At 43.0% G+C, this 26,603-nt stretch overlaps 1 protein-coding gene across 8 annotated transcripts in view; it reads left to right on the forward strand.

Moving 5' to 3' along the window:
- Positions 1-23,241, forward strand: part of LOC311369512 (protein NLRC3-like) — a 131,792-nt gene extending 108,551 nt beyond the window's left edge. For 3 of the 8 annotated variants that reach the window (XM_084487710.1, XM_084487711.1, XM_084487714.1), the window contains 10 exons: positions 2,295-2,408; positions 3,672-3,785; positions 5,098-5,211; positions 6,461-6,574; positions 6,781-6,881; positions 7,671-9,453; positions 11,552-11,725; positions 20,182-20,355; positions 20,532-20,578; positions 21,299-23,241. In XM_084487710.1, the coding sequence (XP_084343836.1) occupies positions 2,295-2,408; positions 3,672-3,785; positions 5,098-5,211; positions 6,461-6,574; positions 6,781-6,881; positions 7,671-9,453; positions 11,552-11,725; positions 20,182-20,355; positions 20,532-20,578; positions 21,299-21,864 (3,301 nt within the window). In that variant the 3' untranslated portion in view covers positions 21,865-23,241. Of the gene's footprint in view, positions 1-40; positions 138-318; positions 439-2,294; positions 2,409-3,671; positions 3,786-5,097; positions 5,212-6,460; positions 6,575-6,780; positions 6,882-7,670; positions 9,454-11,551; positions 11,726-20,181; positions 20,356-20,531; positions 20,579-21,298 lie in introns of all 8 variants that reach the window. The other 5 variants (XM_084487715.1, XM_084487713.1, XM_084487700.1 and 2 more) reach the window with 4 other exon arrangements.
- The last annotated feature ends 3,362 nt before the right edge of the window (positions 23,242-26,603 follow it).

Consider the following 26,603-nt stretch of genomic DNA (forward strand, 5'->3'; position numbering starts at 1 on the left):
AAGGCAAATGAAGTGATGGATGAGTTGTGTTTGTGTCCAGGTCTCCAGTCTACTATGGATGAGGAGAGAGAGGAGGGGGGTCCTACCTCTAAGACCACTCTGTCTGGGGAACATGGCCGCCGGAGCAAAGCTAAGAGGTAAGAAGAGGATCTCTCTGTCTGTGACTGTTGTCCATCTCAGAGCTCAGCAGTGATACATCATGACTCCATCATTAGTCTGAGTAACAGCTGTGTGTGTGTGTGTGTGTGTGTGTGTGTGTGTGTGTGTGTGTGTGTGTGTGTGTGTGTGTGTGTGTGTGTGTGTGTGTGTGTGTTGAAGCCCAGCGCAGCAGCAGAGAGCAGACTCCCCTGGACCCAGCAGTGTCTCCATGAAGAGTGACCGCTCTATGAATCTACCTGAACAGTTTAAAGATGGAAATCTCCAACCTTCTAAGACAAGGTGAGGATTCAGCCGATACATCAGGGCTGTTCAACTGGCGGCCCGCGGATCATCTTGATCTGCCCGCCCATCGTTAATCAGAACATACCAACGTCCAATCACAGGACCACTTGGAGATGGATTGGTTCATGGCTGAGGCCGTTTATTCTGCTGTTTGAATCGTGTGAATGAAATTAATATTAAGACGACTTGTAGCAGACTTTACAGGTTTAATGTTAGAAGGTTCAACGTCTTTCAAACAGCTTTTATTGAATCAGTTTGATCTTTTGAGGTGAAGAGATTTATTTAAACCAATAATCCATGAAGAATAACACAGGTCTGTGTAGAAATGTAGAAACTGACTGCTCTATTTCTATGTTAGCTAAACGCATTGTGAATCAACACTCTATGCACAGTATGACGGGTACTAAGTGTGTTTTTATGTCAACATGTTAGTGCTTAAATGCCATTATAGCTGCTTTTACACATACACGTACAGCCAGCTATTAGCCCGCTATTCTCCCGACGGGCTGTATATGTGAATGACTTATCCTGACGTTGGACCTCCTGAAAAAAGACTACCCCTCAGGTAGTATTTTAGCCGGCGGAAATGTTAATTACCTTATATGTGAATGAGCAGTAGGATGTCGGCATTTCACACCAGTTGAGTGGGCATGTTGCATGTTGAGTGGCCTCTGAGTCGATAATCAGCCTGTTGCCTTTTGTTCGCTGAATGGTTAAAAACATATTTTAATGTGGCACTGCTTTTCAGAGTCATTCGTGGTGAACGCTAAATGATAGGTCTTATCGTAACCCTCAAGTACAACATCATACAATAAATTACAATACATGAGTTCACAGCTGCACGCGTATATAGAAAATGTTTTTTTATTTTTATGTTCCACCTTTCCTGCTGTCGGCTCCCAGACCGTAGTCGAGGAGCACAGGGGAGACGTTCCCTCCAGGGCCGATGTTCTCTCGGGGGTAACACCCTTCACTTTGACCGGCAGTGGGTCTGCTTATAGGTTTGAATATGGTCGGAATGAAGTGGCCACCGATTATTGACAGGCTGGGTACTTTATTCTTAGTTTCACTAACTTTACACGTTTGCACAGACACAGTCTCACGCACACACACATGGGGGGGTCCCCCCCATGTGTGTGTCACATATAGGGTCCCGTCCTTCCACTCCCTGTTTTCTCAGTTAAACACAGAAATCAACTGCATTTGTCCCAGTGTTTGTTAGATGTCAAATTAAGCAAAGCAAAATATGCTATCTTTCTCCGGTAACGCAGTCGTTCGCGATACCTTTCTTGTTTGTCGTTTCTTCTATTTGTCTGTAACTCATGCTCCAATCTTTCATCGATGATGCGGATATTGTGGATGCAACGGAATATATGATGCATCGCAGCAGAAACATTTCAGATGATCGCGATGAGTTCTGCCCGTTCTGCCTCCATGCTGTCTGTGGTCAAACCAAAACAGAGAGAGTGACAGTGGCCGTCCTATCCCGCCTCTTGATAATTTAGACCCTACGTCATATCCCGCCCCTTCAAGCCCCCGCCCCCCTAAACCAGTCAGAGATTCTACTGACATCTGAGCGACACAGATGTCCGCATATCGGACATCAAGTGTGAATAAGTGTGAATGACCCTCACGGTCAAACCTCCTGATGTACAAATGCAGAGAAAAGGCGGAGGACATGTGTGAAAACAGCTAATAACTTAACATTTTCAGCCTGCCCTTATATTTCCATTTCAATAATCTGAGAAAGATTATTGAAATGAAAAGTCATGAGAAAGTAGTTGAGTAGCCCTAAATTATGAAACGAAAAGATATCGACATATCCTAACTTCCAGATGGTTCTTGTTTTTCAGAAGGAGGCAGCAGGGAGCAGACTCCCCTGGACCCAGCTGTGTCTCCATGAAGAGTGACCGCTCTATGGATATACCTTGGGAATTTAAAGATGGAAATCCGTCTATTGAGAAAAGGTGAGGAGTTACCAGAGATCATAAAGATACAGCTTCTTTCAAACGTCCATAAATCTGGTTCTTGTTTTTCTAGAAGAGTCCAGCAGCAGAGAGCAGACTCTTGTTATCAGACTCTACTGGTACTGATGTTTACAAGTCAGGAAAAATGTGTGTGTGTGTGTGGTGAACGCTAAATGATAGGTCTTATCGTAAGTACAACGTCATACAATAAATTACAATACATGAGTTCACAGCTGCACGCGTATATAGAAAATGTTTTTTTATTATTATGTTCCACCTTTCCTGCTGTCGGCTCCCAGACCATAGTCGAGGAGCACAGGGGAGACGTTCCCTCCAGGGCCGATGTTCTCTCGGGGGTAACACCCTTCACTTTGACCGGCAGTGGGTCTGCTTATAGGTTTGAATATGGTCGGAATGAAGCGGCCACCGATTATTGACAGGCTGGGTACTTTATTCTTAGTTTCACTGACTTTACACGTTTGCACAGACACAGTCTCACGCACACACACATGCGCTAACTCTCGTAACACTTATTATTGACAACAGTTAGTTGTACATTATAGGGTCCCGTCCTTCTACTCCCTGTTTTCTCAATTAAACACAGAAATCAACTACATTTGTCCCAGTGTTTGTTAGATGTCAAAATAAGCAAAAAAATACGCTCTCTTTCTCCGGTAACGCAGTCGTTCACGACGCCTTTCTTGTTTGTCGTCTCTTCTATTTGTCTGTAACTCATGCTCCAATCCTTCATCGATCATGCGGATGTTGTGGATGCAACGGAATATATGATGCATCGCTGCAGCAACATTTCAGATGATCGCGATGAGTTCTGCCCGTTCTGCCTCCATGCTGTCTGTGGTCAAACCAAAACAGAGAGAGTGACAGTGGCCGTCCTATCCCGCCTCTTGATAATTTAGACCCTACGTCATATCCCGCCCCTTCAAGCCCGCCCCCCTAAACCAGTCAGAGATTCTACTGATGTCTGAGCGACACAGATGTCCGCATATCGGACATCAAGTGTGAATAAGTGTGAATGACCCTCACGGTCGAACCTCCTGATGTACAAATGCAGAGAAAAGGCGGAGGACATGTGTGAAAACAGCTAATAACTCAACATTTTCAGCCTGCCCTTATATTTCCATTTCAATAATCTGAGAAAGATTATTGAAATGAAAAGTCATGAGAAAGTAGTTGAGTAGCCCTAAATTATAAAACGAAAAGATATCGACATATCCTAACTTCCAGATGGTTCTTGTTTTTCAGAAGGAGGCAGCAGAGAGCAGACTCCCCTGGACCCAGCTGTGTCTCCATGAAGAGTGACTGGTCTATGAGTCAACCTGTTAACTTTAAAGATGGAAATCAGTCTATTGAGAAAAGGTGAGGAGTTACCAGAGATCATAAAGATACAGCTTCTATCAAACGTCAATAAATCTGGTTCTTGTTTTTCTAGAAGAGTCCAGCAGCAGAGAGCAGACTCTTGTTATCAGACTCTACTGGTACTGATGTTTACAAGTCAGGAAAAGTGTGTGTGTGTGTGTGTGTGTGTGTGTGTGTGTGTGTGTGTGTGTGTGTGTGTGTGTGTGTGTGGTGAATGCTAAATGATAGGTCTTATCGTAAGTACAACGTCATACAATAAATTACAATACATGAGTTCACAGCTGCACACGTATATAGAAAATGTTTTTTTATTATTATGTTCCACCTTTCCTGCTGTCGGCTCCCAGACCGTAGTCGAGGAGCACAGGGGAGACGTTCCCTCCAGGGCCGATGTTCTCTCGGGGGTAACACCCTTCACTTTGACCGGCAGTGGGTCTGCTTATAGGTTTGAATATGGTCGGAATGAAGTGGCCACCGATTATTGACAGGCTGGGTACTTTATTCTTAGTTTCACTGACTTTACATGTTTGCACAGACACAGTCTCACGCACACACACATGCGCTAACTCTCGTAACACTTATTATTGACAACAGTTAGTTGTACATTAATGGGTCCCGTCCTTCCACTCCCTGTTTTCTCAGTTACACAGAAATCAACTACATTTGTTCCAGTGTTTGTTAGATGTCAAATTAAGCAAAAAAATACGCTATCTTTCTCCGGTAACGCAGTCGTTCGCGACGTCTTTCTTGTTTGTTGTTTCTTCTATTTGTCTCTAACTCATGGTCCAATCTTTCATCCATCATGGGGATGTTGTGGATGCAACGGAATATATGATGCATCGCAGCAGCAACATTTCAGATGATCGCGATGAGTTCTGCCCGTTCTGCCTCTGCCACTCTGTCTGTGGTCAAACCAAAACAGAGAGAGTGACAGTGGCCGTCCTATCCCGCCTCTTGATAATTTAGACCCTACGTCATATCCCGCCCCTTCAAGCCCGCCCCCCTAAACCAGTCAGAGATTCTACTGATGTCTGAGCGACACAGATGTCCGCATATCGGACATCAAGTGTGAATAAGTGTGAATGACCCTCACGGTCGAACCTCCTGATGTACAAATGCAGAGAAAAGGCGGAGGACATGTGTGAAAACAGCTAATAACTCAAAATTTTCAGCCTGCCCTTATATTTCCATTTCAATAATCTGAGAAAGATTATTGAAATGAAAAGTCATGAGAAAGTAGTTGAGTAGCCCTAAATTATAAAACGAAAAGATATCGACATATCCTAACTTCCAGATGGTTCTTGTTTTTCAGAAGGAGGCAGCAGAGAGCAGACTCCCCTGGACCCAGCTGTGTCTCCATGAAGAGTGACTGGTCTATGAGTCAACCTGTTAACTTTAAAGATGGAAATCAGTCTATTGAGAAAAGGTGAGGAGTTACCAGAGATCATAAAGATACAGCTTCTATCAAACGTCAATAAATCTGGTTCTTGTTTTTCTAGAAGAGTCCAGCAGCAGAGAGCAGACTCTTGTTATCAGACTCTACTGGTACTGATGTTTACAAGTCAGGAAAAGTGTGTGTGTGTGTGTGTGTGTGTGTGTGTGTGTGTGTGTGTGTGTGTGTGTGTGTGTGGTGAATGCTAAATGATAGGTCTTATCGTAAGTACAACGTCATACAATAAATTACAATACATGAGTTCACAGCTGCACACGTATATAGAAAATGTTTTTTTATTATTATGTTCCACCTTTCCTGCTGTCGGCTCCCAGACCGTAGTCGAGGAGCACAGGGGAGACGTTCCCTCCAGGGCCGATGTTCTCTCGGGGGTAACACCCTTCACTTTGACCGGCAGTGGGTCTGCTTATAGGTTTGAATATGGTCGGAATGAAGTGGCCACCGATTATTGACAGGCTGGGTACTTTATTCTTAGTTTCACTGACTTTACATGTTTGCACAGACACAGTCTCACGCACACACACATGCGCTAACTCTCGTAACACTTATTATTGACAACAGTTAGTTGTACATTAATGGGTCCCGTCCTTCCACTCCCTGTTTTCTCAGTTACACAGAAATCAACTACATTTGTTCCAGTGTTTGTTAGATGTCAAATTAAGCAAAAAAATACGCTATCTTTCTCCGGTAACGCAGTCGTTCGCGACGCCTTTCTTGTTTGTTGTTTCTTCTATTTGTCTCTAACTCATGGTCCAATCTTTCATCCATCATGGGGATGTTGTGGATGCAACGGAATATATGATGCATCGCAGCAGCAACATTTCAGATGATCGCGATGAGTTCTGCCCGTTCTGCCTCCGCGCTGTCTGTGGTCAAACCAAAACAGAGAGAGTGACAGTGGCCGTCCTATCCCGCCTCTTGATAATTTAGACCCTACGTCATATCCCGCCCCTTCAAGCCCGCCCCCCTAAATCAAGTGTGAATAAGTGTGAATGACCCTCACGGTCGAACCTCCTGATGTACAAATGCAGAGAAAAGGCGGAGGACGTGTGTGAAAACAGCTAATAACTTAACATTTTCAGCCTGCCCTTATATTTCTATTTCAATAATCTGAGAAAGATTATTGAAATGAAAAGTCATGAGAAAGTAGTTGAGTAGCCCTAAATTATAAAACGAAAAGATATCGACATATCCTAACTTCCAGATGGTTCTTGTTTTTCAGAAGGAGGCAGCAGAGAGCAGACACCCCTGGACCCAGCTGTGTCTCCATGAAGAGTGACCACTCTATGGAGCTACCTATTAACTTTAAAGATGGAAATCAGTCTATTGAGAAAAGGTGAGGACTTACCAGAGATCATAAAGATACAGCTTCTAACAAACGTCAATGAATCTGGTTCTTGTTTTTCTAGAAGAGTCCAGCAGCAGAGAGCAGACTCTTGTTATCAGACACTACTGGTACTGATGTTTACAAGTCAGGAAAAATGTGTGTGTGTGTGTGTGTGTGTGTGTGTGTGTGTGTGTGTGTGTGTGTGTTCTCCACAGACACCAGGAGAGGTCAAAGGTTACCAGTGCTCAGTCTGTACAGCAGCATCAAACAGAGAAGGAGATGAACCAGGAGGAACTGGCCCACACACTGGGGGGCGGTAAGAGACTCTTACTTTGAAGACAGAGGAGACTATTATTTTGAAGGGCAGAAGAGACTCTTACTTTGAAGACAGAGGAGAAATTATATTTTTAAGGAGCAGTATGAGACTCTTATTTGTTCTTTTCGGACTGAATGACTTTTAACTTCAATGTGAAGACATCTTTCCTCTTTGGGGTTAAATGGTTTGATCCAGATATGTCGGGTTATTGTGGAGTTATCAGGTTAAATGGTTTGATCCAGATATGTAGTTGTTATTGTCGGGGTATCAGGTTAAATTGTTTGATCCAGATATGTAGGGTTATTGTGGGTCTATCAGGTTACATGGTTTGATCCAGATGTGTATGGTTATTGTGGGGTATCAGTTTACATGGTTTGATCCAGATATGTAGGGTTATTGTGGGGGTATCAGGTTAAATGGTTTGATCCAGATATGTAGGGTTATCGTGGGGGTATCAGGTTAAAGAATGTTAAACATTATACTGCAGATCAACAGCAGAATAACTCAGTGGAATAGATGCAACACTATCTTGTTATATCAGCATAACAAGTCACTTTAGACTGATTCACCATCCTTATTACTATCATTAGACCAATCATACTGCTGTGGAAATAATAGTCCTGAACATTTTGATCTGTAACATGCAGTCCTTGTCACGACCAGCTTCTCCGACCACAAGTTATGAAGCCACTAAATATCATTGAGTTGATAATTTAACAGGAAATATCGACCCGTTTCCACTGATGTCACCTTCCACTAACTGATGTCTTCTGTTGTTTTCACTTTTAGGATATGATGCTGTCGAGTGCCAACGTAAAATCAAGTCTAGTTTGGAGAATAAGTACAGGCGTGTGTTTGAGGGAATCGCTAAAGCAGGACAGCCAACACCTCTGAAGGACTTCTACACAGAGATCTTCATCACAGAGAGAGGCAGTGGAGAGGTCAACCAGGAACATGAGGTCAGACTGATTGAAACAGCTTCCAGGAAACCAGCCTTGGAGGAAACACCAATCAGATGTGAGGACATCTTTACACCCTTACCTGGACAAGATCAACCAATCAGGACAATAATGACAACTGGAGTGGCCGGCATTGGTAAAACCGTCTTAACACACAAGTTCACTCTGGACTGGGCTGAAGGCAAAACTAACCACAACATAGACTTCACTTTTCTCCTCACTTTCAGAGAGCTGAATTTACTGAAAGGGAAAGAGTTTAGCTTGGTGGAACTTCTTCATCACTTCTTTAATGAGACCAAAGAAGCAGGAATCTGCAGATTCCACCGGTTCCAAGTTGTCTTCATCTTGGATGGTCTGGATGAGTGTCGACTTCCTCTGGACTTCCAGAGAAACCCAATCTGGACTGATGTCACAGAGTCCACCTCGGTGGACGTGCTGCTGACAAACCTCATCAGGGGCGACCTGCTTCCCTCCGCTCACATCTGGATAACCACACGCCCTGCGGCAGCCAATCAGATCCCTGCTGAGTGTGTTGATATGGTGACAGAGGTGAGAGGGTTCACCGACCCACAGAAGGAGGAGTATTTCAGGAAGAGATTCAGAGAGGAGACGCTGGCCAGCACAATCATCTCCCACATCAAGAAATCACGAAGCCTCCACATCATGTGTCACATCCCAGTCTTCTGTTGGATCACTGCTACAGTTCTGGAGGACTGCTTCAAAACAACCCAGAGAGAAGAAGAGATGCCCAAGACTGTGACTCACATGTACAGCCACTTCCTGAGGGTTCAGTCCATACAGGGGGACAGGAAGTACCGTGGGAGATCTGAAACAGATCCACACTGGAGTTTAGAGAGCAGGGAGATCATTGTTTCTCTGGGAAAACTGGCTTTTAACCAGCTGGAGAATGGCAACCTGATCTTCTACGAGGCAGACCTGGCAGCGTGTGGCATTGAGATCAGAGCAGCCTCAGTGTACTCAGGAGTGTTCACCCAGATCTTTAAAGAGGAGTGTGGGCTGTACCAGGACAAGGTCTTCTGCTTTGTCCATCTGAGCTTCCAGGAGTTTCTGGCTGCCCTTTATGTCTTTAAGCACTTCATAAACACTGGGGTCAATCTGCTCTCAGAAGAACCACCAACCTCCAGGAAAGTTAAACTTGTCCTCTACAAGAGTGCTGTGGACAAGGCCTTACAGAGTGAGAACGGACACCTGGACTTGTTCCTCCGCTTCCTCCTGGGCCTCTCTCTGGAGACCAATCAGAATCTCCTACGAGGTCTGCTGGGAAAAAAAGGAAGGGGCTCACAGACTAATCAGAATACAGTGTCTTACATCAAGAAGAAGATAGATGGAAATCTCTCTCCAGAGAGAAGCATCAATCTGTTCCACTGTTTGAATGAGCTGAACGACCGTTCTCTAGTGGAGCAGATCCAACAGTCCCTGACATCAGGAAGTCTCTCCACAGAATCTCTCTCTCCTGCTCAGTGGTCAGCTCTGGTCTTCATCTTACTGTCATCAGAAGAGGAGCTGGACGTGTTTGACCTGAAGAAATACTCTGCTTCAGAGGAGGGTCTTCTGAGGCTGCTGCCAGTGGTCAAAGCCTCCAAAACATCTCTGTAAGTTCACTAATAACATGTATTACAATACACAGAACACTATATACATAAAATATAATATAATATATATATAATAATATATGCTAGAATATATAAGTTATTATAACTAACAAAACATATCTGTAGGTTCACTAATAACATGTATTACAATACACACAACACTATATACATAAAATATAATATAATATATATATAATAATATATGCTAGAATATATAAGTTATTATAACTAACAAAACATATCTGTAGGTTCACTAATAACATGTATAACTTATCATAATATAGAGAAAACTAGAATATAAAAGGTATAATAAAATACAAATCATATCTGTATGTACACTAATAACATGTATAACAATACACACAAGATAATATACATAAAACTAGATAATAAAAGTTATAATAACGTAGAAAACATCTCTGTACGTTCAGTGATAACGTATTATATTACACACAAAGTAATTAATACTAGGATATAAAAGCAGTAACGATTTATTTATTTAACATACTCCCCAATCATAACAATCATAAAAGATAAATTATAATAATTAACAATTATTCGCCGAAGGTCTCGGGGGCTATTCCCCACTACTCACAGAGCCTGAGGTGAATCATTGTTTTATATAAACTACACATGAACACTCCAAAAATAAACAAGATTACACTTTTTGCCGGGTTTTATTAGTTTTTATTGGCGTGACGAAACGACCATCACTCGCGCTACCCAATATCCCGAGATAGTGAAGGGACAGAGGGGGGAGAGGGACGGAGGGGGGGGAGAGGGACAGAGACGGAGGGGGGAGAGGGACGGAGGGGGGAGAGGTACAGAGGAGGGGGAGAGGGACAGAGGGGGGAGAGGGAAAGAGGGGGGAGAGGGGGGGGGTTTGGAGAGGAACAGAGGGGAGAGAGGGGGGACATAGGGGGGAGAGGGACAGAGGGGGGAGAGGGACGGAGGGGGGAGAGGGAGGGACGGAGAGGGTAAGGGAGGGGGAGGGACGGAGGGAGTACACAACGAAAACATACATAATAGTAGAATATAAAAGTTATAACATAGAAAACATCTTTTGAGGTTAACTTATAACATCTCAATATACACAACGTCATATTGTGTAACCAGGGTGAAAATTCAAACTCAAAAGGTCTATTTATTATGAAATAATAATTAAAGAATGAATAATAATTGTTCATCAATAATTAAATGCACCTGTATTTATATATGTTGCTATAAGTATAAATAAATAGTTATTGATGAGGTTACATGCATAAATATATGTTCATTATTAATAAAAGGTGACCCACTATTTTAAAATGTTTAACCTTGTTCAGTAGTTTGGTTATATGGACGCTTTGGGTTTAACCAATAGGATGCGTTGATACAGAGACTTCAGGGTCATCTGGGGGGAGGGTGAGAGGTCACGAGTGAGAGAGGGAGGAGACAAAGGAGGAGAGGACTTTATTCTCTGTAGAGATCGCCGAATGATAGTTAAACATTTACTTATTAGTTGTAACCAGTAGCAGTGCCGAAGAATTATGATTGGGGGAGCTACGGGGGCTAGATTGTTTATAGCAGGGGCTAATACATTTGAACTATTCACAGAGCCTGAGGTGAATCATTGTTTTATATAAACTACACGTGAACACTCCAAAAATAAACAAGATTACACTTTTTGCCGGGATTTATTTGTTTTTATGAGCAGTTTATTTGTTTTTATTAGCGTGACGAGACGACCATCACATGCGCTCCCCAATATCCCGAGTTTGAGATCTCAATCTCGGGATATTGGCCAATATCCAGAGATAGTGAACCAATCAAATTGCTCCATCTGAGGAGGTTCACGTCTAGCATATACTACATTTAAATATCCAATGTTTTAAACATTAGTTAAACTAAAAACACTTTTCTAATAAAGATGAAGACAATAACTTAATTATGTTAAAAGTAAAAGTTACACAGATAATTAAATTAACATTTATGGATTGAATGTATTTCAATTAATAAAACATCTCTAATTAAAGTTTTCAACACGTCCTTTTATGTAAAAGATGTAAAATATTTTAATCCCAGTTCCTAACATGTTGTGTTTATTGTGTGTGTGAAGGCTGGATGGCTGTCATCTGTCAGAGACATGCTGTGAAGCTCTGGCCTCAGTTCTCAGCTCCAACTCCTCTAGTCTGAGAGAGCTGGACCTGAGTACCAATGATCTGCAGGATTCAGGAGTGAAGCTGCTCTCTGCTGGACTGGGGAGTCCACACTGTACACTGGAAACTCTCAGGTCAGTTTTACTCAATGGTCAAACAGTTACAGAGGGGGGGGAGGGACAGAGGGCGGGATGACACATGTGCTAGAGCACACAAGAAAAAAAAAATCATCCGTGCCGCGAAGCGGTTTTCTATTTAAGCAATAGATCACGACAGGCTGTGAAATGTTCTCATTATACCACAGTTAAGGGGCGTTGTCCGTCCCTCCGCTGCACGTCGGGACGGACAACGCCCCTTAACTGTGGTATAATGAGAACATTTCACTGACTGAAGTGATCTATTGCTTTTATAAAACGGTTACATAAGTATGGCGAAATGAAAGTCATAGACACCCTCAATTTTGAAAAAGCGAGCTTGGTAGCTCGGTTCGCCGGCAATTTAGCCTACTATGGAGTTCACTCACCGTGTGCCTATTGCTTTACAACATTTCCACCCTCTCCAGCAATCAACATATTTTTAGGCTTCAGTGAACTATGCTATTGCTTTTATATATAAATAAACAACAGTTAGAGTTAGGCGCGGAGTGATACTGAACTCTATAAACTGAACGGGCGTCATAGCTGTGCGTATACGCTCATTATACAACAGTTGGGAACCAATCAGATCACTTGATTTAAGCGACCCGTTTTCTATTATCTCTCATATCACTGTGGGGGGAGTTGGCATATTGGCGCCCCCTCCGGCTGCAGGCGCCCTGCTCGCTGAGAAGGTGCCGTCAGAGAAGCTGTATGAGAAGTAGTGGTGGCTCGTTCACGAACAAATCAGTTTGAACGAACGACTCTTTAACCGAGACTCGACTCCCAGCTCCACCCACTAGTCGCTGAGTCGCGCTGACTCGCGAGTCGCCGTTCGTTCACTGACTGTGTTTAGTGGTGAAGACTCGAGGACTGAGAAGTCACGAGAGTCAGCCGGGCAACAACATCCCGATTCCGAACATGAAGCACTCCTCAGCTAAAAGGAACTTAGTTAATGTTGTGTTGATTGATAACCGTTTGCACCATTGCACGATCGTGATTCGTTTGAGAATGAGAACGAGGGAGGAGCCAAGTCTGACCGACTCAGTGACTGAGAATCATGATTCACCTCTACCGGAAACGCGAACGACCGAACGAACGAACGAACGAACGAACGACTCTTGTTGGCGAACTGACCGACGCAAACTGATTCATTCAAACAAATCATGAAATCCACCACTAGTGAGAAGGGGAAAGGGGAGGGGGGGGGACAGTTCACCTCTGGGTCTCCATAACGGACAAGGGGGGGACGGGGGTCCACTGTTAGGGGATTGAAATCCTTATTGCAGCCTGCAGGGTTATGTGATCAACATACAGAGGAACGCGGTAGCTGAGCTGCCCCAATATGAGACGTTAAACTCAGCTAGAACCGCCGCCCACCACGTCCACCATCATCCAAAACGTGATGTCAACAGACCAACAATAGTCTGAAAGCCTACAGAGACTATAGATAGTTATGGCTGGCGGATGGCTGCCGAGACACCGTGCTCATGAAGATCCTCAGAGAGCAAACAATTGTAATTGAGAACAAACAATTACAAAATATTGGCTGAGCTCCAATAATATCAACATTTCGACGAGCATATAAAGCAGCATTAAATCTGAGGAACAAGGATGCCTAAGAAAAAAACAAACACATACAAAGACTGCCAAACGACCGACTCGGCGTCTGAGGAGGAAAATGTGGAAGGATTTACTCAAATTCTGAGAGAAATCAGAGAGTTCCGCCACGAAACAACTCGCAATTTCGAAGTGGTGAAGAAGGACATAAGCGAGATAAAGAAAAAAATCAAAGAGCTGGATAGTAGGATGGAAGAAGCGGAGTCCAGGATTGCGGCGAAGGAGGACCAGGAAATCATGTTGTCGAAGGTACTGATTCATACTCTACGTGTTCAGAAAGATTTGATGGAAGGATGTGAAGATTCTGAGGGCCGATCGCGAAGAAAGAATCTGAGAATCTATGCAGTACCTGAAAAGTTAGAGGGAAGCGACATGATTGGGTTTGTGGAAAAAGTGTTACGCCACACGCTGAAAATTGAGGGGGAAATACCCATTGAAAGAGCGCACCGCTCTGGACAGCTGATTCAGCGCAATAACAACAAACCCAGGTCTATTCTAGTGCGTTTTCAAAGCTACAATACGAGGCAGAGGGTGCTCAGTGCCGCCTGGGCAAAGAAAGAGATTAAACTGGAAGATAACACCCGCATCTACTTTGACGAAGATTTCACTAACAAAGTGTTCCAGGAGAGAGCAAAGTACAGGGATGTCAGAAAGCAACTGAAGGAGAGAGGGATAAAGGCGCGTGTGCTTTTTCCAGCAAGGCTGAAGATAACAGAGGCTGGAGGAAAAGTGAGAGTGTTTCGCGACCCCCGACACGCAGCGGAGGGGCTCCGCGACTATGGAGTTGCCATGGAGATGACGCCCAGGGAGCCCGACTTGGAGTCCATGCTGAAGGCTTCCGGGTGGGAGACTGCGCCCAGCAGGAGAGCAAACCCGGCAAAGGAAATGCTGTCTGGGGTAAAGACATTATTGGATGCTATCAAAAAGCATGAAGACGGCGACGAAGAAGAGGAGGAAGAGGAGGAAGAGGAGGCGCGAGGGAAAACGAAGAGGAGTCGAAGAGGAGACACCAGAAAGTGACTTTATGAAAAAGGTATGGACTGATAGACAACATAAAGACAAGGACAGTTGGACTGGGGATTCCCTGTGTAAAAATAGTCACCATGAAATTTTGTTGTTTGTTGTTGTTTTTTTGCTGTATTCAGTTCTCTTGTCTTAAATGACAGAGTTCTTAGAGAATCGAACATTTACGGGATCTGACTGCAAAGTGTATGATTTTGAATATCAGGTAGACCCGGAGAGTCACGTGTTTAATAATATCATTGACACTTGTAAATATTATTCAGATGATGAGCTCAATGCTAAAATTGTAATGGACAATACATTTTCGTTAATTCATTTTAATTCAAGAAGCATGTATGCAAACTTTACTAAAATTAAAGAGTATCTGAATAAATTAAAAGGAAAATTTAAGGTGATTGCATTATCAGAGACATGGATAAAGAAAGAGAGAGGCACTGAGTTTCATCTTGATGGCTATGAGTTACACTACATAAATAGAGAAAATAAAATCGGAGGGGGAGTGGCTTTTTTTGTTGACAGAGACTTGAGGTGCAGAGTAATTCAAAATATGACAATTGTTAAAGAAAATCTAATGGAATGTATAACTGTGGAAATTGAGTTAGAACAGAGCAGAAACATCGTGGTTACTTGTGTATACAGAACCCCAGGGTCAAATGTAGAAACGTTTGTAGATAGTCTAGAAGAGATAATAAGTAGAGTGAATGAAAACAAGACATACATGATCTGTGGAGATGTGAACATTGATCTACTCTGTGCAGCAAAACATAAAGCAACATCAGATTTTTTGGACACTCTATTCAGTAGAGGTTTCCACCCCCTAATCACAAAGCCTAGTAGAATTACATCATCTAGTGCTACTCTGATTGACAATATATTTCTGAATGTCACGGAGAATAATATCACTTGTGGGTTAGTAATAAATGACATCAGCGATCATTTACCAGTGTTTGTAATATATGATTGTCACATAAAGAGTAAGGTAAAGGAAAACTGTTATAGATATGCAAGGGTAAGATCAGAGGAAGCAATACTTAAGTTTAGAAATGATTTGTTAAATGAGGATTGGAATGAGGTGTATACAGAGGGAGTAAACGATGCATATGATTCTTTTTTAAAATGTTTCATAACACATTACGATAAACATTGTCCGATAATTCAACTTAAGCACAAAGGTAGTAACAACAAAAAACCTTGGATTACCAAGGGCTTACAAAATGCTTGTAAAAAGAAAAATACACTGTATAGAGACTTTATTAAATTTAGAACAAACAATGCTGAAAATAAGTATAAGAGGTATAAAAATAAGTTAACAACAATAATGAGGCAGGCCAAAAGGGAGTATTATAATAAAATACTAAAAGAAAATAAAGATAATTTGAAAGGAACATGGAGGATCCTGAATGAGGTAATGAGGAACAAAACAGTTCCAACAGCTATGCTAAATTATTTTATTAATGAGAATCGAGAAATTAAAGACATGAATCAAGTTGCCAATGAATTTAACTTTTTTTGTAAATATTGGGCCAAATTTAGCTAACACAATCTCAACACAAAATCAACAATTCGTGGGAAAAGAAAAAATGGGAAGCAAGGTGCTACAGTCAATGTACCTAGGTGGGGTGAGTGAGAATGAAATAATATCGATCATAACCAAAACAAAGAGTAAGACATCAACAGACAGTGATGGGATAGACATGTGTATAGTGAAAAAAACTATTGATTGTATAATTAAACCTTTAAGTTACATATTTAATCTTTCTTTAAGTACAGGTGTTTTTCCAGAGAGGATGAAAACGGCAAAGGTTATTCCTTTATTTAAGTCAGACGACAGACATGAATTTAATAACTATAGACCAGTGTCAATGCTCTCACAATTTTCAAAAGTGCTTGAAAAACTGTTTGTTCAGAAGTTAGACATATTTCTTGAAAAGAATCACTTGCTGAGTGAGAGTCAGTATGGGTTTCGAACCAACCGATCTACAGCAATGGCACTAACGAAAATAACGGAAGAAATAACAACGGCATTAGATAACAAAAAATATACAGTTGGGGTTTTTATTGATTTAAAAAAGGCGTTTGATACAATAAATCATGAAATTTTAATTTCTAAATTACAGAATTATGGTGTGAGAGGAATTGCCTTGGACTGGTTAACTAGTTATTTACAAAATAGAAAACAATATGTTCAGATAGAGGGTTACAAATCAGAATGTATGAGGACAGTATGTGGAGTCCCACAAGGATCCGTTTTGGGACCTAAACTTTTTATTTTATATATTAATGATATTTGTGATGTTTCAAAGATTCTACAGTTTGTTTTGTTTGCTGATGATACTAATTTTTTTTGTTCTGGGGATGATTTGGGGATTATTGCAGAAAACATTACTAATGAAATGGTTAAACTTAAGAGATGGTTTGATGAAAACAAGCTTTTGTTAAATTTGAAAAATACTAAATTTATGGTTTTTACAAATCGAAAAAATGATGAAATTGAACTTTCATTTGCAGGAGAGAGTGTTGAAAGAGTGTCTGTATTTAGGTTTTTGGGTGTTATCCTGGACGACAAGTTGTCATGGAAAAACCATATAGCATATGTAAAAGCCAAGGTGGCAAAGAGTATCTATATTTTGAATAAGGTTAAAGACCGGGTAAACCAAGAATAATTATGGGTTTTGAGTTTATAATACCACAGGAAAATATATTATTAACCACCCTGCCAAATTTGAAGGACTAAAAAAATCGCGAAGTATATAAAATTATGCTTCAAAGTTGATGAAAAATGAGCAGTAATCCCTGGCTCAGGACGGTGGGGGCGTGTGCGCTGCAGGCCAGGAAACCACGCCCATCACCGGAGAGAGACCGTCTTCGGTCGGAAACTTAAATAAAGTAAACGAACCGTTAACGTTACGTTTCCCACTGTGGCATCCAGGGAAGATGCACCAACGAGGTTGAAGAGGCATAACGGGCAAGCTAGCTGCAAACTGACAATTCAAACCAGACTCGTGAGCGGTAAAACCATAGACGGGTGAAACCACAGAATGCTAGTGCGCGGTTAATGTATTTATACCTAGAGGGCAGCAGGGGGCGGGTCTACATCGAAGACCGCTTTACGTAAAGCGGTCTTCGATGTAGACCCGCCCATTTTAAACCTGCACACAGAACATTCTCTGAGGCCTAGCTCCTCAAGGAAATGATGAATGGGAAAAATATTTTTTACATGTTTTGAGGGACACATTTAAGGCCTAATTAATATGATAAGAAGAAAAATACTGAATTTGGTTTACCCGGTCTTTAAGTTTGTCTTGGACACTAACACACTTAGAATTCTGTACTGTACATTTATTTTGCCATATTTTAATTATTGTGTGGAGGTGTGGGGCAACACTTATGTAAGTAACATCACTCCTCTGATTCTGCTACAAAAAAGAGCAGTAAGAGTAATCCACAAGGCAGGTAATAGAGATCCCTCAAATAGATTTTTTATTTCAGCAGGTTTGTTGAAAATGGTTGATATAATAGAATTACAGACCCTAAAAATAATGTTTAAAGCAAAGAACAGATCATTACCAGAACAATTACAAAGCTTGTTTAAACTGGAGGAAGGGGACAACAGACTGAAGCTTGACTTTAAATATACATTTGCAAGGTTGAGCTTAAAACAAAGGTGTATTTCTGTTGCAGGTGTAAAAGTATGGCATTCACAAAGCAAGGAATTGAAAAGTTGTACAAGTATGTCTCAGTTTAAGAAAATGTTTAAAAAAGAAAAGATAAGTATTTACAAAAAAGAAGAAGGAGAAAGAGAAAAAGAAGGGAAAAAAAGATAAATAGACGAGTGGTGTTAACCGTTATTTTGTTTGTTTGTTTGTTTGTTTTGTTTTTTTGTCATTGCTATGTTTCATTATCTTTAATATTTTGAAACAGAGAATAATATTGGTGTTGAAGTAAGCCATTTAAATTTAAATTTGTAACAACAGAGAGGGGCAGGTATTATAAGTTTTTTCTTCATCCTGCTCCTTTTCATTCATGGTGAAAATGTGTACACTATGTATATGTGCAACTATGTGAGAACCATGAATGAAATAAATCAAAATGAAAATGTGACGATCACGTTATTAAAAATAGACTTGGAGCAATGATTTACAAACTATCTTTTTGGGAGCATGCTTTTGCAAGTAGTTCGCCGCCACTCCTGCCCATATGGACGGCCCGGTACAGAGCAACACTCTAATGGAATGAGTGGCTCAAGTCAGGCACACCTCGGGGGGGCTCGGAGGGGGTCTCGCCCGGGGTGTAATTCAATGTAGAACCGCCACTGCCTACCATCCATCTGTGTCCAATCATGTGAACAGATTCACTCACTTTAAAAAGGTTTAAGTTAATGTTTTGAATGCATAGGGGGCAGTGCTTCATTTGAGCCGGAACACGCCGGAACATGTTCCAGCACCTCCTGGGTCACTGAAAAATGAATCACCTAAATCAGTGTTTCTCAACCTTTTTTGAGCAAACGCCCCCCTTACCTTACCCTGATCCTCTGGCGCCCCCCCCCCCCCTCCCATTATTATTGTTGATTTTGTTTAAAAAATAATAATTGCGACACCCGTGGGTAGGCTATATCCGTTACCAACTCCACTCCAACTCGTGCTACATTGCTTGAATAAAAAACTTCTGTGCCGTTTTGGTTTCTTCTGGACAAGAAAATGTGTATTCAGAGTTTTATTAAAAGGTTTTATTATTGAGCTATTGAAGTTTAATACGTAACAGTGCTTGTGTACATTTTTATTGGTTATTGAGCTGTTAACCCGCAAACTTGGGTTCAATATGTGCACGAAAGACTCCCTTTGTCTACGTGACGTTGCCTAGCAACGCTGCGCATGTGCAGCCTTTATCCGCTCCGTTCTGAGTTGGCGAATAGCACGTTTAAGTTCGCGGCCAAATAGTAATTAAAGTAGTTTGTTACTATACAAGTTAAGCGCCTGTAACATCAGTGTTAAATGCGTATGTGCCGGTTGGTGTGCGTACTTTATGAAAGTAAGTGTTTTATCGGTTCGTAGACGTAATGAGCGACGTTGCAGTGGTCTACATGTAATGCGCAATTAGCATGCTAAGGGGAGTTAGCTTTATTCAGTCTTGTGTTGCCTTACTGTGTAATATGGATGAGATTCATGTTGCTTAGTGTAATGCCCCATCCAACCAGTGGAAGTCAGGGGAGGGCTAAATAGTTTCTGAAGCACCACGCTGCTGCGATGAGGTGGGTTTGTTTATCGGCGTTACTATGGTGATCATGACGGCACTGAGCATAAAGTAAAAAGTAGACGAGACGATAGAGGGGTTAGAAAATATGAAGATATGCTTTTTTATTTCAGTTATCCTATTTTTGCACCGAAAATATTTGAAAACCATGTTTAAAAAGTTCAAAATAATGACCACTACTCAAGCAAAGTTGCCCCGTGTTCGTTCCCAGTGCCCCCCTAGGTTCTACGAACGCCCCCCAGGGGGCGCTGCCGCCCCCGTTGAGAAACCCTGACCTAAATGAAAAAAAACAATTACTGTTTGTGTGTTGAGTGTGGTTTTCTAGGGTTAGGTTGCATTTTAGGTTTGAGGTGAAAGATGGTAAAGAATGTGCACCCCTTTACCCTTTAGTTGTTTTTTTACTCTACTCTAAAACTTTACAGTTTTAATGATCAAACAGTTAAGTTCCACATCAGAGGACGTTGAAAAGACTTACCTCCAGAAAAGTAATAGTTCACACGTGTGTGTGTGTGTGTGTGTGTGTGTGTGTGTGTGTGTGTGTGTGTGTGTGTGTGTGTGTGCAGGTTGTCTGGCTGCCTGGTCACACAGGAAGGCTGTGCTTCTCTGGCCTCAGCTCTGACCTCCAACCCCTCCCATCTGAGAGAGCTGGACCTGAGCTACAATCACCCAGGAGACTCTGGAGCTGCGCTGCTCTCTGCTGGACTGGAGGATCCACGCTGGAGACTGGACACTCTCAGGTATGGAGAGGACAGCTCACCACTCAGGGACAAAGTCTCCTACAAGGATTCAAGCCGCTGCTAGATGAAGCGGTTTGAAAAGGCAGCTGTCACTCATGTTGTGTAGAACGTGATGAGACAGCAGATGATGAAGGTGAATGTTTCAACATGCTGCTCTCACTTTGTTTCCCCCCCAGTGTGGAGCACGGTGGAGTGTGGAGGCTGAAACCAGCTCCACAGAGGTGTAAGTGTCTGTTTGTTTCATCACAACACACACTCACTATTGGGATGGAAAGTCCATCCACACAGCAGGAGGTGACGTCCGCTCATTCACATGTGGACTTGTGTATCCGTATGTGTAGCTATGTTTGCCTGTGTTGATGTGTGTCTAGTATGTTTGTGTAGGTGTGTGTACGTATGTGTACATGTCTATGTACTGTATGTATGAACCAGGTCTATGGTACCAACAGTTAGTTTCCAGCCTGTATGTGAGCTCAGCTGGTTCAGTCTGTTGTTTACACAGGTGGATCACAATGGATGTGTATTGGAACCTTTCAAAGTCGAATATCTTGAAAAGTATGTAGACTATAGCTTAGATATTACAGAGGATTAATCAGCTCACCATGATGAACGTTTTGATGTATAATATGTGTATGTTGTGTAAATATTGTGGGAGTAGATTCAGTGTATACATTTTTCATTGTTTTGACTGGGACAACCACTCACACACACATGGGATTTACATTTACGTTTAACTTAAAACATCTTATAAACAATATGCACTACTATTTCTAAAGCTATAGCACACTAGTCCACTATAGTAGCTATCATCTGATATGATTTAGTCTTTCTATGTTCATTTTTGTAGAGAAGATGAACGTGAAACAGGAAGAACAGTACTAGTGATGATGATGATGAAGATGCAGAAGGGTTCAGTAGCTCATCATGTCTTGTTCTCCGTCAGATGCCTGTGAACTCACACTGGACCCAAACACAGCCAACGGACACCTCTCTCTGTCTGAGGACAACAGAAAGGTGACGGTGGTCAGAGAGGACCAGTCGTATCCGGATCACCCAGAGAGATTTGACTCCCTGTACCAGGTGTTGTGTAGAGAGGCTCTGACTGGCCGCTGTTACTGGGAGGTAGAGAGGAAAGGACCTGTTGGTATAGCAGTGACATACAGAGGAATCACAAGGAGAGGAGAGGGTCGTGACAGCGAGCTTGGAGGGAACAACGAGTCCTGGAGGCTTGGTTGTTATGATGGTCATTACTCTGCCCGGTACAACGGTAGACTGACAGACATACGTCTCCCCCCCGCTGGCTCTACCAGAGTAGGAGTGTATCTGGACCGGCCTGCTGGCACTCTGTCCTTCTACAGAGTGTCCCCAGGTGGAGGAGGGTCCTCAGACACACTGACACACATCCACACCTTCAGGACCTCCTTCACCCAGGAGGACCTCCTCCCTGGGTTTAGGGTAGGGGGGGTTCGGGACGGGCCCGGGTCCTCAGCGTCTCTGTGTGAGTTATAGTCTCTCTCTCTCTCTCTCTCTCTCTCTCTCTCTCTCTCTCTCTCTCTCTCTCTCTGTCTCTGTGTGTGGGAAGAAAAAAAAGCCTGTCCGGGGTCCACACACACATTGATATTAAGACAATAATATATAATAATAATAATTAACATCTTATTAAGATCTCATTTTTAATTTGAAATGAAATAATAACAATTTGAAATCACCCCGTCTCCTCCTCCCCCCGTCTCCCCCTCCTCCCCCCCGTCTCCCTCTCCCCCTCCTCCCCCCGTCTCCCCCCGGCCGGGGCCCCGTTTAGGTTTATGTTTGCGTCAGCGTCTCTGTGTAAGTTATAGTATATCTGTATAGTTATAGTATATATATATATATATGTTATAGTCTCTCTCTCTGTAGGAAAAAAAAATGCCCGTCCCGGCCGGACGGGACGGGAACACACACACACACACACACACAAACGTGTGTGTGCGCACACACACACACACACATGCGCACACACATATACACACACACACACTGCTTTTGCGTCAGTGTCTCTAGGGCAGTTATAGTCTCTCGCTCTCTCTCTTTTACTCTGTCTCTCTCTTTTTTTCTACCTCGGTCTCTTTCTCTCGCATCTTTCCCTCCCCCCCGTCTCCCCCTCCTCCCCCCCGTCTCACCCTCCTCCCCCCGTCTCCCTCTCCCCCCCGTCTCCCCCTCCCCCCCCTCTCCCTCTCCCCCCGTCTCTCTCTCCCCGTCTCCCTCCCCCCCGTCTCCCTCTCCCACTCCTCCTCGTCTCCCTCCCCCCCTCCCCCTCCTCCCCCCCGTCTCCCTCTCCTCCTCCCCCCCGTCTCCCTCTCCCCCTCCCCCCGTCTCCCCCTCCCCCTCCTTTTTATGGGGCTTTCTAAAAGTTGATGATGATGAATCATGAAAGGAAGAGACTTTAAGGATCTCCCATAGGGTTAGCTAAGCAGCTTTTATTAAGATCTCATTTTTAATTTGAAATGTATATTAAATACCTATTGATGGTAAATCACATGTTTTTTTATGCAACTATATATTTTTAATTTTCAGACATAAACATGTTTGTTCTATGGACTATGATATCATCATTGTTGTCCTAATCCGATTTTATATTTCATTCATAATAACCAAGAGGTCTATGGGATAATGTTGCATGTTGTAAATGACTTTAAACTGAATCTTGATTCCTTTTGTTCTGTTGGGAACCAAACGGCCGCAGAACATGCTCAGTTATTAAAGATACGTGCACACCTGTTTATGATTAGTAAAGTCTACAGCTTCTATTGTTTCAGTCCTTGTGTTTATTGTGTACATGTAAGGGACCATTTTTCTGTTGTATTTGTTCATGAAGCATAATGATAATAAACAACTCAGTGGATCAACTGAATGTTCTCGTGTGTTCAGCCCATCATCATTCTCCTTTTATTACTAAATAATGTTACTGTAGGAGCCAAATCGGTCATTTTCTTTGTTTTGTAATGTTGTACACATTTTGTGCCAGTAGGTGGCGATTTCTGTTCAGGTAATTGGCCTGAAGTGATAAATGTAGGTGGGTAATCAGCGCAGGTGCGCACGCTGAGGAACTCATACGGTTTTGACCGTGCCATGCCGTGCTATGCCACAGAGAGAATGTGTTGTGTTTTAGTGAGTATTCGAGTCGGCTGTATAAATAAATTTGCAACAAAAAGAGAAGCTTTGACTGGACAGTTGCTGTGTTATGCACTTTGGCTACACCTGCATACACCTGCACTTATTGGCACGCGTAAAGCCCTTTAAACCGCAGCGTGCGTCGATAGTGACAAAGGGCCGCTATACTTGTCAAAACCTGGTTCCCATTGGACTCGTTGGGAAACTGTTGGCGTGGGAGCTGTGGGCCTTCGCTGCCCAAGAAAGCCATATCGTGGGAGGACGAGTGGAGGAGCTGCCGTTGCTACTGAGTCTGGGTCTGAGGCGGAGTTCGGCATCAGCTGGAGGAGCAGCCGCAGCGAGTCGGGCGGGTTCGACAAAAGCCGGAGGAGCCACCGCAGCGGTACGGGCGGAGTTCGGCTTCGGCTGGAGGAACGGCTGCAGCGATTCGGGCGGCGGAGTTCGGCTTCGGCTGGAGGAACGGCTGCAGCGATTCGGGCGGCGGAGTTCGGCTTCGGCTGGAGGAACGGCTGCAGCGATTCGGGCGGCGGAGTTCGGCTTCGGCTGGAGGAACGGCTGCAGCGATTCGGGCGGCGGACTTCGGCTACGGCTGTGGAGGCGTAGGCAGCGATTCGGCTGGAGACCGCAGCAGCGGCGAGGGAGCGGAGCACGCTCGGATCAGCTGATCACCGATGGCGCCCAGCTCACGGATGCAGATGCCGAGAAGTATGAATAGCGCTACACAACAATGGCCATTTGACCTGTGTGCACACAATTAGGGGGGAATGAATAAATCCAATGCATTGGTAAACGAAACAAATAAGTGAGTGACTTTGCGTGAACTTTGTTGTTGCGAACTGTGGACTGACTGACTGACACGGCGTCTGCTGTAACCATGGAAACCGCGAGTGGACGAAAGGTTGTGATGACTGAAAAGGCGCTTGCCGATAAGCTTTCAAGGTTGCAAGCAGAACGAAAGGCTAAGCTGAGTAAAGCTAGCAATATACGAGACTCAATGAAAAATCTAATCACAAAGGGTGACAAAACAATGGTTTGTGATGCTTTGTATGAATTAAGGGTTGTGTGTGATGATGCAAAATCTATACATGAACAGTTGTTGGGTTTCATGCCAAGTGATGAACAAGAAAAACATGAAATATGGTTTAAAGCAAAATTGCTGTCTTTAAATGAGTGTGTTCGTGATGCAGAAATGTGGGTTTCAAACAATGAAGGTAATATTCAAGAAACTGTTGGTGCTGCAAACAATGAAGAAACTGTTGGTGCTGCAAACAATGAAGAAACTGTTGGTGTTGCAAACAATGAGGATAATGCAAATAAAAATGAGGCTGGTATCAAGCAAAATGGTGATGTCACGAACAATGAAAACAATGCACATGCATATGGGCGGGTGGTGGATGACATCAGCCCAAATGACAGCGTTTCTAATGTGGGAAGCAAACGTTCAAGTAAAGGAAGTAGAGCCAGTGGAGGATCAAGCACTGCTTCTGCACGCATAATAGCTGAAGCTGATAAAGCTGCTCTTATTGCCCGTGCTACAGCCCTGAAGGAAAGGCATGCATTGGAGGAGCAAGAGCAACAATTGAGGAGGAAACGAGAACAACTTGACTTGGAAGCGGAAATAGCTGCAACAAATGCTAAGTTGGCAGTGTTGCAATCCTCTGAGGTGAGCAGTACTGGTTCAAGATCCAAAGGTGCAATGAGCTCTCACCTGGAAAAGGAAAAGGGGAAAAGTGAGCCTGTGATTGTCTTAAATCCTTTGGCAAATGAATATCAGCTTGGAATGTGGAAATCAACACAACAACAACAGTGTTCAATAAATCCAAATAAACCACTTGATGTGCGACCAAAGGAACGTGGCTCAAGTTTTAAAATGGCTTCTGAACATCACTACAATATGCATGACCACCAGGAAATCATGGGAAATTCACACCAGCTTAAAGGTCAAATGACAACCTTTCAATTAAACAAGGAAATCAGTCAACCTGGCATCACTCATCAATTCACTCAACCTGGCATCACTCGTCAATTCACTCAACCTGGCATCGCTCATCAATTCACTCAGCCTCAAATCACCCATCAATTCACTCAACCTCAAATCACCCATCAACTCACTCAGCCTCAATTCACTGAGCCTCAAAGCACTCATCAATTCACTCAACCTCAAAGTGGATCCGAAGGCATACTTACCATCATGCACAGACAAAACGAAATTACAGCTGCTTTGGTGCAACAGCAAATAACAAGATCTCTGCCACCAAGGGATATTCCTGTGTTTGAAGGGAACCCTCTACAGTACAGAGCATTCATGAAAGCATTTGAGCAAGGAGTGGAGGATAAAACAGGAGCAGCAGATTGTCTTTTCTATCTGGAGCAATTTACCAGAGGACAGCCACAACAACTGGTACGTAGCTGCCAGCACTTGGCTCCGGATCGCGGCTATGTTGTGGCTAAGAACCTGCTGCAAGAACATTTTGGAAATCAATATACGATTGCTAATGCTTATATGGAAAAGGTTCTAGCCTGGCAGTCTATAAGGGCTGAAGATGTTGAAGGACTTCAAGAGTATTCTTTGTTTTTGCGTGGCTGTTGTAATGTAATGGGGGAGCTGGAGTATATGCAAGAGTTGGATATGCCTGCAAATATGAGAACCATTCTTGCAAAGCTGCCGTACAAAATGAGGGAGCAATGGAGATCCACTGCTCATGGAATCATGGAACGAACACAACAGAGAGCTCACTTTACTGACTTGGTTGCCGTTGTGGAGCGTCATGTTAAAATTCTTTCTGATCCTCTGTTCGGCGACATCCAGGATCAGGTATTTGCTGCGGCCGGCACAAAGACTCTCACTCGGTTTAAGTCTTATCCTGGAAACAGGGTGAAAGGAAACATTGTTGCCACCACTGTAACATCCATGACCTCATCAGAAAGGGGGGAGGAGCCACCGGCAGAGCTTGTGAAGTCAGTTAGAGTTGGATGTCTTTGTTGTTCATACAGTCACACATTGGAGGAGTGTAAACTATTTAATGGGAAAGGGCACAAGGAGAAAATTCAACTTCTGAGGGAAAAGGGAGTTTGCTTTGCATGCTTATGTGATGGTC

Source organism: Micromesistius poutassou, assembly GCF_964030765.1.
Source record: "Micromesistius poutassou genome assembly, chromosome: 24".
NCBI classification, from domain to species: Eukaryota; Metazoa; Chordata; class Actinopteri; order Gadiformes; family Gadidae; genus Micromesistius; species Micromesistius poutassou.